General features: G+C 45.1%; 1 protein-coding gene across 7 annotated transcripts in view; it reads left to right on the top strand.

Annotated features, from left to right (window-relative positions):
• The first annotated feature begins 1,620 nt into the window (after nt 1-1,620).
• The window catches only part of grin1a (glutamate receptor, ionotropic, N-methyl D-aspartate 1a), a 29,667-nt gene continuing 14,163 nt past the window's right edge, over nt 1,621-17,124 (top strand). Inside the window, exons 1-11 of one of the 7 annotated variants that reach the window (XM_035184497.2) lie at nt 1,621-2,630; nt 5,940-6,074; nt 7,572-7,748; nt 11,710-11,772; nt 12,581-12,678; nt 12,767-12,888; nt 13,815-13,989; nt 14,396-14,540; nt 15,563-15,649; nt 16,044-16,179; nt 16,523-16,650. In XM_035184497.2, coding sequence (XP_035040388.1) covers nt 2,382-2,630; nt 5,940-6,074; nt 7,572-7,748; nt 11,710-11,772; nt 12,581-12,678; nt 12,767-12,888; nt 13,815-13,989; nt 14,396-14,540; nt 15,563-15,649; nt 16,044-16,179; nt 16,523-16,650 — 1,515 coding nt within the window. In that variant the 5' untranslated portion in view covers nt 1,621-2,381. Of the gene's footprint in view, nt 2,631-5,939; nt 6,075-7,571; nt 7,749-11,709; nt 11,773-12,580; nt 12,679-12,766; nt 12,889-13,814; nt 13,990-14,395; nt 14,541-15,562; nt 15,650-16,043; nt 16,192-16,522; nt 16,651-17,124 lie in introns of all 7 variants that reach the window. The other 6 variants (XM_035184493.2, XM_035184496.2, XM_035184498.2 and 3 more) reach the window with 6 other exon arrangements.

The raw sequence follows: 17,124 nt of genomic DNA on the forward strand, positions 1-17,124 counted from the left end.
TGCTTCTTCGTGTGCATCAGCCTTCACAGGACCCTGTGTTGTGTTGCCCCAGCTGCAAACGTATGATATTATGGCTGCAGAGCAGATTGGTCCGGCTTTATTGATGTGTGAGTTGTCGATGAGTGGGCGGGGAGAGGAGGGCTTCATAACCTCGTTTAATAAGAGGCCTTCACACGGTCAGGGCCGACAATAAGTGGAAAGTTTTATACAAACTGGCTGTGGCACGGATGCTGGAGGAGGGGGTTTAATCATCAAGGGCTCTGTTCAACACCGTTATTTGTTACCTTCAGTGGATTGGTAGTGACAGGGACTTGTCTCGTTTGTTTCGCATTTTGGAGGCAGCGTATTTCCTGAATGTCGCTTTTTTTTTACTTTAGGGAAGAAAAACACCTTTTTAAAAAATGGACGTGTCCGGGCTGTGCTCCAGAGAGACGCTGTGTGTCGAGATCAGTGGAACCAACCACGTCTGACCAATCACACAAACAACCTGCAGCTTCTCAATCCCACTAATTATGTCCTCTTGAGAAGTTTATAGACACTAAAGTGATTTTCTTTGAAACTATAACATTGTATAGGATAGGAGCTGAACTAAATTGGAAGTGGAAATAATAATAACTTAGGCATGGTGATGCAAGACAGTGATGCTCTCCCTGAATGTTGACCCAGTATTTGAACTGGTTTTCTGGCCGTTTGATGGACTGGTGTCCTGTCCAGGGTGAACGTCACCTCTCCCTCAAATGTCAGCAGGGACCGGCTCAACCTCAACCCTCAAAAAGCAGAAATGATTGATCGGTGGATATTTCCAGCTAAGCCTCCTTCTAACAGTTAACGTACATTCTCCTTGTCTTAAGTTATGTCGAGAAAACTAATCAGATGTGAGCCGGACTCGTTGTGGGAGCACACAGCCGGCAGCTGATGGATGTTGATTTCCTTCAGCCTTGTGATTAATTCATCAGCTCCCTGCAACCCGGAGACACACCGCTGGGCTGCGTGATTTATAATTCAGAGCGTCGTTCAATGATTTTTTTACCCTGGCCTCTTTTTTCAAATCACCTTTTGTTTTCTTTTCCTCAAATGCACGAATCGTTGGTGTTAATACCCCCCCACAGTGAAATGTCTGACTGTTGTTATTAATGACATAAAAATGATTGATTCACTCACACTATTGTTTTTCATCCTGAAGCCTGGTTTGGTTAACGTGATGTATTTTGGCGTTTGCTGAATAAAGTCTTACCACAGTGTAAAGATCTTCTTTGTGTGTGTGTGTGCCTGTTAAGAAAGATCTTGTTTCCTAGGTAACCAGGGGGGGTTGATTCTGCTCCTGTATCTGCAGGGATGCTGCTCTCAACTTCAAATTACCCAACATGCACATCATCACGTCTGATTAATGAGCTGTCCAATGAGCTCGGTCCATTTCAGGGCGAACCAGACCAACCTCTCCCAGTGTCATGGAGGAATAACTCGCATCAAAGCGCGTGTCCATGGCTCAACTGTGACCTGAAACCCGTCAGGTCGGAATGAACACCCTCCTCCTCCATCTGCTCCTGTGCAATCGGGCTAATTCAGGGGGGAAATTAAATCTCACAAAGCCTGATTTCGAACCACACGCACCAACAGCACATCGGGCTGAATTAACGCTGCAGCAGCATCCACATGCCCTGCAGGTGAACGCGACCCCAACGCTGCGAGTGTGCATCCTCCACAGATCCGGCCCTTTCCTGTCTCATCACATTTTACGCGCATTTGGAACAAGCGAGTGCATTTATTTTTCATACGAGCAGCTTCTCCTCCAGCAGCATCACGCCAACGCGCAAATCCCAGAGTGGGGGGAGCTGCTGATGCGGCGGGAGCGCGCACCACCACCACCACCACCGCCACCGCCGCGGCGCGCATGCACAGCTGTCAGCACCAAGGACAGCGGCAGCAGCGGCTCATCCAGGAGCGACCGGCCTCACGGAGACAGAACAGTCCGCTCACAGCGCAGCGAGCAGCGGCCACAGGGAGCGACACGCACCCCGGAGAGGAACCGGCCTGGAGGCTCGGACTATGCTGCAACTCTCCCTTCAGAACCACCGGGAGGTTTGAGCTGTTCTGCAGAGGAGGAGATGGACAATGCGGTTCCCTGGTTAACACCCTGTCCCTAATATGCTTGTGCACATTCCTCCGCATTGCACATAAATCCACATCTTTTTCCTCCCTCCCTCCTTCCTTCTTTTTTCTTTTTGCACGCCCTCCCCCGCTCTACGCCGCCCACCTGGATCGAGCCCGCAGTCGTGCATACCGCAGGCTGAGCCGTGCTGCTGCCCACAAGCCAGTCGAGCCGACCCGCCACCGGAGAGGATAGCGGCCGGGCTGCACGGTGCCGTCTGCTGGTGCGCACGATGCGTCTGTTTCTGCTGGCGGTGCTCTTCTGGTGCTCCTGCGCGCGGGCCGGCTGCGAGCCGAAGATCGTGAACATCGGGGCCGTGCTGAGCCAGAAGAGGTTCGAGCAGGTCTTCAAAGATGCCGTGACCCAGGCCAACCAGGTCTACGGCCGGGACAAATTCAAGCTGACCGCCATCTCCGTCACGCACAAGCCCAACGCCATCCAGATGGCTCTGTCCGTCTGCGAGGACCTCATCTCCAGTCAGGTACAGTTCTCTGGTGCCTCTGCGTGGGCGCACTGCTCCATTCTCCATCCAACACCACCTAGATCCATGCACCTCCACCACTGTCAGACTACGCATCAGGCGCAGCAGCCTACAAATCCTCATCACTTGCAATAGAAAGTTGATTTAAACGCCTTCATCTGATGCGTTTTCTCCCTCAAGTGCCATCGAAGTGGTTATTAGACCAGACAGAGATGTTGTTTGTTTATCCAGAGCCTCACATTTGCAGATTAACTCTCCACTCAGCATGCAATGTATAGAAACACTAACAGAAAGCAGCCAACATATCATAACAGTGCTGCCTTTTATCCAATTTGGCATCCATGCTACACTTGCACAGGATTAATTCACTTTGTACAGAGCTCACCACAGACCCATCTGTTTTAATACAGACGTGAAACAAAAACAGACTTTGGTTTGGGGCATTTCTCTTAATGAGAGGGCAACTGTATATTTCAGGACACACAGCTGCAGAGCCACTGAACCAGTGAGGGGTGAAAATGAGGAGAACGTCATTAGCCACTTGGCGTTCAGTGAGAGTGTGATGCAGGATAACCTTTTGGCATGAGCAGAAACTGTCTGTATGTTGACGTGGATCACACTCGCTCAGACGCAGCCGGTTTGACATGATGCAGAGGGAACGTTCAAAACGTTTGTGCTACAATGAAATTTTTTTTTACCTCAATCAAGAAGGTTGTGTCTTCTTCAATGTCTTAAAATGTTTCCTTTGTTGCTGTATTTGTGAGCAAGATTCTGCAAAAACTATGAAACCCATTTGCACCAAACTTGGTGCAGGGATGGGGCCGGAATCGGCAAAGAACCCATCACGCTTTGGTTTGGATGTGGATTAAGGGACGGCACCAGAAATAATTTTTCACTCTCATAACCATTGCAGCAATCAGGCATTTTACAACATTTGCATTAGTTTTTCAGGGTATAAATGCATAGATCTTATTCTTCGCCTGTTTAGGACTAATAAATAAATATTTTAGATTATCAGACGACTTAATTTGCTTTTTATTTCTACTGCAAGCAGTATATAATCAACCAATGTTCAGGATTGCTTGGCCCTGGCGGAGCTATGCAACTAACTCTGCCACTCTAGTTTCCCTAAGTGCTTAAACGCCGGTTTTCCTTTCAGCTACACACGCTTTACGACTCATGCATGTGCTGCAGCTCTGACGAACAAAACACATTTCATCAGTTATGCACGGTGCATGCTGAGCGTGTGTATGCGCCTTAAAGAGTTGACACACACCGATGCACATACAACCTTCTCATGTGATGCTCTACATGGCTTTTATAAAAGAAGCCGGCGTTATGTCATAGCATGTTGAGGCGTGAAGTCCCTCTCGCTCTCGCTCCCACACACGTAATTAGGCCTCATTGGAAAAAAACACCCCCAGCTTCAGCGCTGCTTTCATGTCCTTGATCCTGTGTCTGGTGTAATGACTCTAATTGATACAGGCTTGGAGAATAATACTGTCACATCCAAGCTTTTGTCACCCAAAGCACGAGTGTGCGAGCCGCCTATCAGGCCGTACAGATTACACCAACACGGGTTTCAGTTCACCACACACACGCACACACCCTTTTGTAAATGACAAAGTGAAACATGGTTTAGACAGGAAAGTCCACAGAAGGTTAAATCGGATGAGAGTGGCTTGTAGGCCATAACAGTCAGTGACGGGGAAAGTCTGTGGCAGATGGAGGAGTAGATGCCTGGGAGCAGTCCTTGGAAGATAGACCTCATTTTTGACCCAACCATACGGAGCGCTCGTATCCAATAATCCATGCCTTCACAGCCATGCCATCTTTACTCCCCTTCCTCCGCATCTCCATGGCAGATCTCGAGGCTCTTCTTCAGGAGAGGCACACAGAAAACAACTTCTCTATTTGTTGACCCCCCTTTGGTTTGCTTAAAGCTGGAATAAGATAAAAACTAAACAGCCACATTATAATATTCTTCTGGCAGCACACACTCCTCCAAACAAAGGAGAACATTTCTTTGCTCTTCTGTTATGGAGGAGTTTGTCCCTGAATATAATTTATAAAGACACTCAAGGTTAAAAAAAATGTTATTTTTAACCGGTTATACAACATGTGTACCAATAAAAGATTTGTTTTTAAAGTATGCGCAATTTTCATTCATCTTGAGGTCGGGGGAAAAAAAACAGATGTTTCATTTGAGGCTGGAGCAGAAAACTGCCCCCGAGCCCAGAATCTGTGGAGTCATTTGTCTGTATTAATTTGATTAATTGTAGATAAAACTAAAGAGGAAAGGGCTTAAATAAATTTGCATTAATCCGACTTCAACTAAGACGAGGAACACTCTCTTACTTTTCCTCCACTAACAGCGTGAAAGTGATGAAATCTTGAGGCTTTTCTACATAAATAACCTTTTTTTATTATGTAATTATCATATATTCATCACTGTAATGTTTTCTTCTGGTGCTGACAGACCTGACAGAGTCATGGATGCATTGTGTCCTGTTGTTCCTGTATAAAGAAATATAAATGTCAGGATGTCAGAACAGTTTTTTGCAAAGTAATCCTGCAATAGAAGAAAATAGATCAATTTGATTAAGGAGGACGGATAATGGACATTTTACTCCCTACTCATGTAATTATAAACATGTCACATGTGATGAATGTGGTCACGACCATGTTGAATTTAAAGTTTATGCACGAGTTTGATTAATCTTGAGGTTGGAAAACAGATGTTTTCGTCCAGGTTGGATTTACATCCAGACAAAGCAGACAACTGCCCCCGAGCCCAGAATCTGTAACAGTCATTTGTCATTTGATTAATCGTAAACTAAACTAATGAGGAAAGTGCCTGAATGAATTTGCATTAAATCAACTTGAAGATGCAGAACACACTCTTACTTTTCCTCAACGAGCAGGTTAATCAGCTCTAAATAAAATATTGATGCTTTCTACAACACAGAAATGAAATGTTTATGATGTAAATGTCATGTATTCTTTATCATAATGACGTGTTTTGGGGCTAACGTCTTCGTTGTATTGTTTCAGGTGTTACTGTGTTTTTAAGCCTCCTCATGTTGTTGTATACTTGTGATGAATTAATGTTTATTAAGTTTTATTTTTCAGTACACTGCATGTTTTCAGTCTCATAATCTATATAACTACCAATTAATCCATCAAAAAGACAAATGGAAAGAGAGAAAACCTTTAAAAATGGATGCCTGTATGCCTATAGTGCGACTGTACTTCATCTTAGTGGCAGTGTCAAAAAAGACAAAGTGTTCTTCTTCTCTGTCTCTGCAGGTCTACGCCATCCTGGTGAGTCACCCTCCCCAGTCCAATGACCACCTCACGCCAACGCCTGTCTCCTACACCGCGGGCTTCTACCGCATCCCGGTGGTGGGGCTCACCACCCGCATGTCCATCTACTCAGACAAGGTGAGTGATAGATGAGAGAGATGTAAAGACAGAGACAGAGAGAGAGAGAGAGAGAGGACGACAGGAAGTGAGAGAACGCAGAGCGAGGGAGGACGGCGCTCCCCTGGGGCAGCTTCAAAAGCTTCTTAGATTAAACGTCCCATCGCTCTCCATTAGAGGAGCTGTGATTAAATGGGTTTCCAGCTGGAAATTGAAAGAACATCATTAATAATGCGTCGTCTGACCTCAGCAATTTTTTTTATCAAGCACAAACAAGTAAAATGAGACTTGAAAGCGATCGCATGAATAAAAAAACACCCACGGACTCGGTTTAACATCTTTTTAAGGGCACATCACTCACGAGCTTCATCAAATCAACGTGTCTTTTATTAGTCAATTATTTAAATCCCGGAGAAGCTGTTTTATCATTAAATGTTATATTTCTAAAACGGCCATTTTATCTTCTATGTGCTCTTTCAGTACATAGTTAAACATAAAGGTAGAAATTCACAAGACATGATCCTCCCCACTTTGCTGAAAACGCCATTTTGGAGCCTGGCTGCAGGGCTTCGCTCCCGTTCAGCCGCAGCAGCGTCAGTGAGTAAGTCGGGCTCACAGCCGGCGTGTCAGTTCATCCAGTGGGTGTCAGACGGGGGTCGAGGTCGGGGATCTGCAGGGACTAACATTTCTCCATGGTGACAGGGCCGACACATCAGACAACAAAATACATCTGCCCTTTAGAAGGAGAAGCCTTGTCTGTGCTGTCCAACACCATTGCACATCACTGGTGAAACATGTGATGCAATGGTGCCACACGGTGAAGGTTTGGTTTAGGGAACTGTCTCTGGTAGGGCAAGGGAATTAATTTATGTTAAAATGACTAAAACTCTTAAGGTTTGGTGGCTTTTGTCGCTATAGTCACAATATCTGCTTGATTAAGGCAGCTCTAACAAATCCACCAAATCCTGTTTGAAATTATTCAGTTTCCTGCTTAATATCGGAGATAAACGCTGTTTTTTAATAACCTCTAAGTCTTTTTAACTGATCTACAGTTCAGCTTTACTCTTCAACTTGCTGGACCTGATTCTGACAGTTAAAGCTGCGACTCACAGTCAGTTCCACACTTCTCACCAAAGTTAATTAGAACAGACGTTCAGGGTGAAGAGGGGAATGAAAAAAGGAAAAATTCTCCATATTCACACAGTCACTGATCCATCAAACTCATTTTAATGAAGCTGCTGTTTTATTGTGAAAAGGTCCCATGATTTGTTGATCCTCCAAACCCCCCAGACCTCCGACTTTTATGTCCAAACCAGGACACAGTGTTCTCCAAATGTTATCTGACTAAATCTTGTATGTTACATTTATAAATGTATTACAAGACGTAAGTGACCTTTTAAAAAGGCCAGAATCTGCCGTTTGGGAGAGTTTGCGTCCGCTCATTTTGTGATGAGTCATTCATTAAAAGTCAAGTTTTGTCATGTGTGTGTCTCATCCTCATCGTCTCCTGCTCCTCAGAGCATCCACCTGTCCTTCCTGCGGACGGTCCCTCCCTACTCCCACCAGGCGCACGTGTGGTTCGACCTGATGCGCGAGTTCAACTGGAACCACATCATCCTGATCGTGAGCGACGACCACGAGGGGCGGGCGGCTCAAAAGAGGCTCGAGACCCTCCTGGAGGAGAGGGAGACCAAGGTGAGACGCTCCTGCTCCGCACGAGCGAGGGCGCTTTTTTAAAACCTCAGAGGTCTTCTGTGTATGTAACTGTTTTCCTTTCTGTTGTGTGGCAACATCTCTTTCTCATTGTGTAAACATTGGCTAACACACCTAGAAACATCAACAGCGTCTAATGTGGTCTAATCTGACGAAAGTTTGTATGTTTATTTGCTCATCTTCACGTTGCTTTTCGCCATAGTCCAAATTATCCTGTGTCTATCCACAGTGGGAGCCAAATAGTGGACTTTAACACGGGGCTTTGCAAACCATCACAGACTGGGGGTGTGTTGAAGTGTTTTACCGGGCGGCCGCGGTGGCACTCAGGTGTTTCTCTCCACTCGGCGTGTGGAGGGACGAGGGGGCCGGTGTTTTCTTGCTCCCTGCTAACTCATGTTCACAAGATGCTGGAGATGGGGTTTTTTTCGGATACCGCTGATGCATCCATTTTAAGTGTAGCTCTGAGCTGTGTATGTGGGTCAGTGAAATGCTGATCTTCTGTGAGCCCGAACAGACTTGAGACTGCAGCGATGCGTGCCCTTTAGGAGCAGAGAGAGAGGAAGAGAGGGGGGGAAAAGTGCTATCTTTTTCATCCATTCATTTACTAAAATGAAATTACCTTGGGATATGTCTTTCTTTTGCTTCTTCTTCTTCTTCTTCCCTCTGTGTCATGCTCGCCCCTCTCTGGGGCTCTTTGCTGTAATTGTGTGGCTGAACCAAATGAGTCCTGGTTCAGAGATTTAATTAAATCAGAAGCGGAGGAGACATTGAATATGACACACACACACACACACACACGCACACACACACACACACACACACACACACACGCACACACACGCACACACACACACACACACACACACACACACGCACACACACGCACACGCACACACGCACACACACACCCGAGGTATTACAGAAGGCAGCTACAGCTGAAGAGCAAGCTGCGTCAGTTAAGTGACTGGCATCACTATCGATCAACAACCACCATTAGAAAAAAAACCATCTCAGTTAATCATGTTTAATTTTGCATCCGCATCCAAGCAGTTTGAAGGATAACGCTGATGAGTCAAATCATCCAGTATTGACTCACATCCTGCAGCCTGGAGGAGAGATGTGTGTATTAAAAGCCCTCAAATCCGCTGAATTCATCCAACTGACAACTGCAGCATCTGTGTCTCTGGAGTCTGATTTGCAGCAGCTTCAGAAATGATTCAGACCCCTTCACTTTTACTGGGTTGCAGATTTCACTTCAAGTGGGTACACTCCCATGGATCTACACTCAGTGACACAAAGTGGAAAAATAGAAAATATTGAAGCTGAATGCAAAAGGTGTTTAGTTTACCTACTGTAAAATAAAACATGGCGGCCTCCATAGAGAGGACCTGCTCCTCATGTAAATATAAAGTATTTAAATATAAAGGGCTCATTCTAAGGTAAAGAAAACAACAATTTACAATTGAAAACATCACTAGGATTATTTTATATTAAATTCTGCCAATAGATCACTTTCACATAAATCTTACACACTTTTTTACGGCACATCACGACAAAATCCAGCCACGAAGTCCGAGGAACTTTGTGTGAAGACCTCCACAATAAAATTTGTGCTGTAGCATAGAGAATATTTTCGATCTGCTCCGGGGCCCCCCTGGTGAGTTGCCCTGGGTAACCAGTCCTCTCACCTCCGCCTCTGCTCTGACATCTCCTGGATGCTACGACATCAGCAGAGTGATGAACTGTCTCTTCCATTCTCTGTCGGGTTTGTTTGTGTCACGGTGTCGAGTAATCACCTCAAACTGTAAATGCATTAGCAGCTTGAACTGTGGTAGGTGATGGGACACGATGCTAGTTTCCGTGCTGCAGATTTCAGCCTCGACACATTATCCTCTCATCAGGAAACAGGGAGGTGTGATTCTCGCCAATCACCCAATTTCTGCTGCATAAACACGGTGAATTTACATGATTATTATTTTTTAGCTCCACGCAGGAGGTCACGGGGGGGAATCGCTGCCACCACCGGCAAAGAGGCTCAGGACACGGTGGATTTAGTCAGAGAGCAACCGTGAGCAACACAACATGAAATATTAATGCCCGACTGTGAGGATACAAAAATAGATCGCTCAGAAAAACTCTTCGGGGAGAACGAGACAAAGAGAGGGTGTATTTGTTCGCTGTGCTGCCGGAGCGTTCTCGCTGAGAGGAATTTTACAAGCTCGGGACGCTTAAACACTCATTTTATCATGTTTAGTATTTACACAGTGGAGTGTTACGACAGACAGAAGCAAACTGTGTAAAGAATGTTAGTTTATTTGTGTTTTCTGCTCATCTAGTGTGTTAAATCTCTTGTTTCCACTATATACTGCAGTTTTATTTTCATCAATCTTTTAAAATGTCACAGAACCTTTATCATTTATCAAATGTAAGTGGGATTATCTATAACCCAAGTGACAGCTTGGCGTTTTGGTTTCATTTAAAAAAAGGATGGAACAATAACCTCATTTAAAATTACTGGAACCAAAACGCCTGACACGAAGCTCCCAAGAGCCTCAGCTTGTGTTGCGGCCTCTCGGCTCGGTGTGAACGGAGCAGCTTCTCCGTGTGCATCTGCTCGCCAGCCAGCAGTTCTGTTAACTGATGCACAGTCAGCGTCGCCTTTTGTGAAGGAAGGGAATCGGGCCCAGAGTGCACTGAGGTGTGAGCTGCGAAGTGAAGCAGCTGTGCAAGAAACCCCGTGAAGCAGAAAGACGACGCAAAATGGCTCCGTGGTCCCAGACAGGAAACCGTCCCCCGAGCTTCACAGGCCACACGGACGGTGAAAACCTCGGGTGTCTGAATTAAGTTTATCCTGCTCAGCGAGCCAGTGTCCAGTGTGGTGGCCAAATCCAACACTGCCTGCTGAATAGCACTATGTCGTCTTCATGAAGTTCTGTGTTGCAGAAAAGACTTCAACTTTCAAAAGGGAAAGCTAATTCTTTTTAAGATTTAAAGCTTATTCTTTAAGATCTTCCTGCAGCAGTGAGCACAGCCTGCTTCCCCTCTGAAGCATAATCCCAGACTTCACTCAGAATTCTGGCATTTTTAATTTAGAAAGCTCAATATTTGTCTTGTTCTTTTTCAATGTGGACACATCTATCCTCAGAACCAATTTAGAACGAGCATGTATTATCGAACTGGGACACAGCTTTTTTGAGCACTGGCTGGAATTGCATTGTAGGATGGAAAAATCAGAGAGTAAATTGTTGGCTACTCTTTGATTTGTGTCAAGTGGATTTAAAAAAACATTTACAGTGGATGAATGTTCCAAGCTTTTAATTAGTGTTTTGGTCAGATCAGTTACTAACGACTGCATGAGGAGAATTAGCTGCAGCCTTCGGGGCCAGAATGACATCACGTCAACAGATGGCTGGACAGAGTGAACGTTTCCTGGTGCAAGTTTTGTTGTTGTGAAAACTTTTAATGAGCTCTTAGTCACATAAATGTCGCACAAGAAAGGTCACACTTTGGATGTTTTGTCGGCTGTGATTGTTGCTGAGGCTTTTTGCATTTCCAGATGTGTTGCAAGACATTTGTTTGTCGTCCAATAAATGTGGTGACGCTTCGGACTTAACGGTGCGAGTTCAGTTATGTTTGTGAAATGTTGCGTTTCCAGTTGTGTCACGTTAACTGACAATTGCGTGAAGAAGAAACAAATATTTCACATAACTGACCGACGCAGGTGAATCACAGAATCATTGCTGATAATGAATTAAGTTCTGTCATATCTGTGGTATCTGGATATTTGGTCACGTCTGCTGCTCTTTGCAAGCCCCTCTGTTAAAGATCCCAATTTGAAGCAGAAAAGTGGAGATTTGTTGGAATGCTTTACTGCCCTCCATTTTCAACTGTTTATAATATTTTTCTGTGTCTGCATATTTTCTCTGTGCACATTACTCATCAGAATAAAAAAAGGAACTATGAAAACCTCGACCAACTGTCCTATGACAACAAGCGAGGACCTAAGGTATATTTGCATGGTCAATGCACGCCGCCCACCAACTTTCCAAACGTAGCAACTAGAAACCAGCCCAAACCAGTCACCAGCCGAACCCAGAAATGTCCCTCTCTTGGTAGCACGTGTTTTCTTTAATTTTTTACTTTTGAGACATTTCCCTATGATTTTAATGACGAATGATTTTGTTATGAAAAATCTATAATTTTCGGTCATTCCAGACAAAAAAAAAAGAAAAAAAAAAGAAGTCAGTGAACGGCGCCCCTCCTCCCCCGCTTTTTTTATCATTTTCATTTTCTCCTTTAATGAAGGAATGCATGCACTCAGAACACACACACACACTCACGCACAAAACAAGTTTGCAAGTCCATTCCTTTGTGGAGAACCGGTAGTGTGGGACGAAGCCGTTTCCCAGATGCTACTTCCTCCTGTTCTGTAGCACTTCCCTAGTTTTCGGCAAGTTTTTTTGTTGGGGGAAAACGTCCCCCCCACACCCTTCACCTGTTTTTAGTTACTGGTTGCATTGACCTTCTTCTTCCCCCCTACCTAACACATGCACGTCCTTCTTTGGAGCCTTGATAACCCTCAGTTTGCATGCGAACAAATGCAAAAGTTTTTTTTTCCCCCCTTCAAGCTTTTTTTTATATTTTTTAAATTTTTTTTAGTTCAGCCGGTTCCCCTGGATCGCTCTCCTTTTTTATCTCTGTCTCCCGTTTTCAAACAAAATCGGCCAAGCTCGAACCAAACAGGTAAAGAGGCAGCATGGTGTCTGAGGCAGGGAAAAGTAGCTGGCTTGACCTTTCTTATGCCCCGATCACAGGCAGAGAAAGTCCTCCAGTTCAGCCAGGAGACTAACTTAACTGCCCTGCTGCTGGAGGCCAAAGAGCTGGAGGCCCGAGTCATCATTCTGTCCGCCAGGTGAGACGTTCACAAACTACCAGATACGTGCATCCTAAAAACATAGTTAAAGGTTTGTTAAGTGTGTTTTTAACGTGTCCGATTCCAGCGAGGAAGACGCTGCTGCGGTGTACAAGGCGGCCCGCTTCCTCAACATGACGGGCTCTGGCTACGTGTGGCTGGTGGGCGAGCGGGAGATGTCGGGTAAAGCCCTGATCGAGGCGCCAGACGGTACGTTCATCCAGGAGAAATCAGCGGGAACGCACGAGTCAACCTCCCCCCCCCGCCCCCCCAGGCCGATCATAACACATAGAGGATTAGAGAAAGCGATTACATGATTAACTGTATAATGGTTTGTTGTGTGTTGAGCCTTTAAACGTTTAAGCATTCTCCGCTTAAAGGTTTAAATGGGGTGTGTCCGCACGCAGTTTTTTGGTTTAAACGTGCATGTGCTGGTTTATTCAAAGGTTCATTCATTCTGCCCTTCTGCCATATTAACACGCTGGTTTCTAATGAATTATAAAGGGAGAGTTTTGGAACAGGTAACTGATAGAATGGTAAGATACAACAGCCTCTTTATCTCTTTGTTCCTCACAATAATTTGTCACTTTTCTTGGTCACAAAACGTTGAGCGTCTTTTCTTCCAGGCACTCGAACACAAACCAAACCCCCAGAGCGTTTTTTATGTTTCTGTGTCCTGTCCGTGTCTCGTCTCATCCACCTCTTCTGCAGCTTCTCCCGGGAGTCTGCGAGACTGATGGACCTGGTTGCAATCAGAAAACTTAGCTGAAGTTGGATTGTTGCTTGGTTTAAATTTAGGTCTGGTGTTTTTTTCGTTCCTTCCCGACACAGATTTACCTGTGATGCTTTGCCCCAGTACTGAAAAAAGAAAAGAGATCCAACTTCAAGGGCCACTTTATACATGCTGCGAAAAGGTCATCGGTGGCAACATCAGAAAAGTCATCCGTTTATTTCACATCATTAAATTCCAAGATGTTTCCCGAGCAATCGTGGATCACACACCTGATGTCTGACCTTTATTCGGGATGTCTAAAGCCCTATAAGTTTTTTCTCACTCTGTGCATTGCAAAAGGATCCAGGGAGGCCGTAGCTGGCTCAGGTTGGTGATTGTCTGTTTATCGGCCCGATCTCCTCAGGTCTGATCGGCCTCCAGCTCATCAACGGCAAGAATGAGTCGGCCCACATCAATGACGCGGTGGCTGTGGTGGCTCAGTCCATCCAGGAGCTGTTTGAGAAGGAAAACATAACAGAGCCTCCGAGAGGATGCGTGGGCAACACCAACATCTGGAAGACGGGGCCCCTTTTTAAACGGTGAGATCGAATCTGACAGTGAAATGTCAGTCACTGGATCTCATACCTCCTTTTCGTAAGATATCATAGGAACCGTTTCATGAGACTACGTTGCAGTATTGAGCTTTGAACTGCATTTTCTACAGTGAAAAGTTCTGTATACATAAAGTTTAATTTTATAGGAATGGCTTAAGACTTTAACTTCATTTAGCCGCACGTGTCTCCAAATTTCTCAGGTCAAGAAAAGCTGGTTTCAAAGTAGTAAATGATCCTTATTCAGTTTCTGGCTCTATGGCTTGAGCGCCCTGCCCTGAGCGATACACAATCAAAGGCACTGCTGCGTTCCTAATAGGTGACACACGATATCCATGCATGAACAAGTGTGCGTTCATTCACACGTGTAATCGTTCTCATTCGCTCGCCGCAGGGTTCTGATGTCATCCAAATACCCAGAGGGCCTCACGGGACGCGTGGAGTTCAACGACGATGGCGACAGGAAGTACGCGCACTACGGTATCCTCAACTACCAGAAGACTCGACTCGTTCAAGTCGGCATCTACAACGGAACGCAGGTAAACAGAGACGGAACCTGTTTGATAAAATATGGTGATTTTATAGGATTTTGTCTTCTTTATTTTCTGCTCCCTGTCCGTTAGTAGGTTGTAATGTACCTACACTGTGTCATCCTCTATTTTTAAATCCATGTTGGACATGCAGACCCAGTTTTCTATCTATAGCACAATGCACTTACTGGAGGACAAGTCTGCAATTCACTGCAGACCACCCCGAGTGCGGACGAGAGGGGGTTTCAAATATTTATTGCCATGATGAATTGAAACATGCATAAAATTTACAGCAGATGGATTCTGAAAGGGTGAGAGAAAGAGGAGAGAAAGAGGAGAGAAAGTGGCTAAAGAACAAACTAAGATGAGGCTGAAAAGTGTTACACTTCCCCGTACGCTTTTAAAGTTTCATGTCTGTTTCACTCCTGAAAGTGTGACAGCCGCCATCTCGGAAAGATTCACTGTTGGAGGTCAGTGGAACCAGGGACTTCCTGGGAGGGTGTTATGTTATCTGTTAAGCTTGAGAGCGTTGACTGAAGACTTTTTTTGTTTAGGTTTACTCTTCACAAAATTTGAGTTTGATGCTTTGCCCTGAACTATACATTATAGTTATGTAATTTACATAAATTGTAAATATCTTTATAAAAATGTATGTCAGTTCATTCACCTCCAAACGATCCTCGTGAGCAGATGTTCCGGTAAAAGCTCGTAAAAGGACCTTTTATTTTTGTCACATTTCCCTCTGGATCAATCAAGTATCCATGAGTTCAATTACATTCCATTTGTAGTTAATGGTGGTTATTAAATTGGCCGGCTTTTCCTGGTAATAGCTGTAATAACAATAAGTTGGTGAAACCCTCTGGTATAAGACATAAGTCAAAGGTCGACGTGATAAATTAAAGGGACGCAGAGCGGTGGTTGTATAACGCTGACTCATTAGTGAAGCTCACCCAGTGTTGGAGCCTCATCAGCAGCTCGCCTTCTGTCAGCACTCACCTACATTACTTTATATTCGTGTGGCATCCCCGCAGGTGGTGATGAACAATCAGCGGAAGATCATCTGGCCCGGAGGAGAGACGGAGAAACCGCAGGGCTTCCAGATGTCCACTCGATTAAAGGTAGCGTACCTTCACAGTGCTGCTGCTGCGATGTGACGTCCGTGTCGACACGGATCGAGTGCGAGACCGCGGCTGACGTGCTCGCGTTGGACAGTGCGCTAACGTTTGCCCCTCAGAGAGGAGTGAAGCTCATCTATGTTAATAAAGGCAGCGGTGATGTATCCGCTATGACCTGTATCTCTCCAAATTTCTCCTGGGCCTCAGAATGGCCTCTCCTCGGCTATTTTTACACCCATCCCTTCATCCTGAGTATCTGGGGGTGTGTGCGTGCAGTATTTGTGGGTCTGTTGGGATATTTCCGAGTATTTTCTCGCTGTGGCGCTCTTGAAGTCCTCCGGGATTTATCGGATCAAGCTCCAACAGGCTAAACAGCTCTCTGTCCCATCTGTTGTAGATCGTGACGATACACCAGGAGCCATTTGTGTACGTGAAGCCCACTATGCCGGACGGAACGTGCCACGAGGAGATGACACTGAATGGAGTCTTAATTAAAAAGGTTATCTGCACTGGGCCCAATGAGACCATCCCAGGTAACACTTCAGGGACGTTTATATTATCACTGTGCTTTTACTGCACTCGCCAAACACCCACTGGAGATGCATACATATATATGCAGTAGGTATCTATATATGTATGCATGTAGCTGAGTGTGCCATTCAGAGTGAGTGGTTGCTGAGGTGCTGGGACATGCTTCGTCTGTGTGCCGTGTGTTCAGTGCGTGTGAGTGTGTGTGGTTGTCTGCAGTGCACCGTGTGTCACGCATCCTCCGTGTTCAGTCTACGTGCGCCGCCGCCTTTGGATTAAAGAAAACAAATCTCGCGCGTTTCCCCCCGGAGTGATTTTAACGTGCAACCATTGCTGTTTTTTTTACAGGTCGCCCAATCGTACCCCAGTGCTGTTACGGATTCTGCGTTGACCTCCTGATCAAGCTAGCTATGACGATGAACTTCACCTATGAGGTGCATCTGGTGGCTGATGGGAAGTTCGGAACTCAGGAGAGGGTCAGTTTCAACATCAACATATATATATATATTTTTTAATAACCTGCATATATCCTGCATGACGTTGCACAGGTTGCATGCAATATGTCACATTTCAATACTTGTTTTTAATGATTTTATTTTACTCCACTAACAGTTTTGATCTCACTAACTATTCGGAGGTGAAGTGATAAGCAGACTTCAAATGTCCGGAGGGTGAATCTGCATTTTATCCCTGATGTAGAGCCGGTTTTTGAATATCTGCACAAAAGGATTAGACAAGCAGCAACTGCAACTACTTTTATTCTGAAAAGGGCCATAACATCACCGAACTTGATAAAAGGAGAATGTTTCTGAATGTGCCTGATTTCTTATTCGTCAAGAGCCATGAATTATTCTCTGTGGAAATTGGTGAAAATGTCAGAAAAACCGACCTTTAGTGCAACGGTAAAGTCAAAGAAACAAAACTAACTTCTGCAGAACCCTGTGATTTTA

Source organism: Hippoglossus stenolepis, chromosome 18, assembly GCF_022539355.2.
Source record: "Hippoglossus stenolepis isolate QCI-W04-F060 chromosome 18, HSTE1.2, whole genome shotgun sequence".
Classification (NCBI taxonomy): Eukaryota; Metazoa; Chordata; class Actinopteri; order Pleuronectiformes; family Pleuronectidae; genus Hippoglossus; species Hippoglossus stenolepis.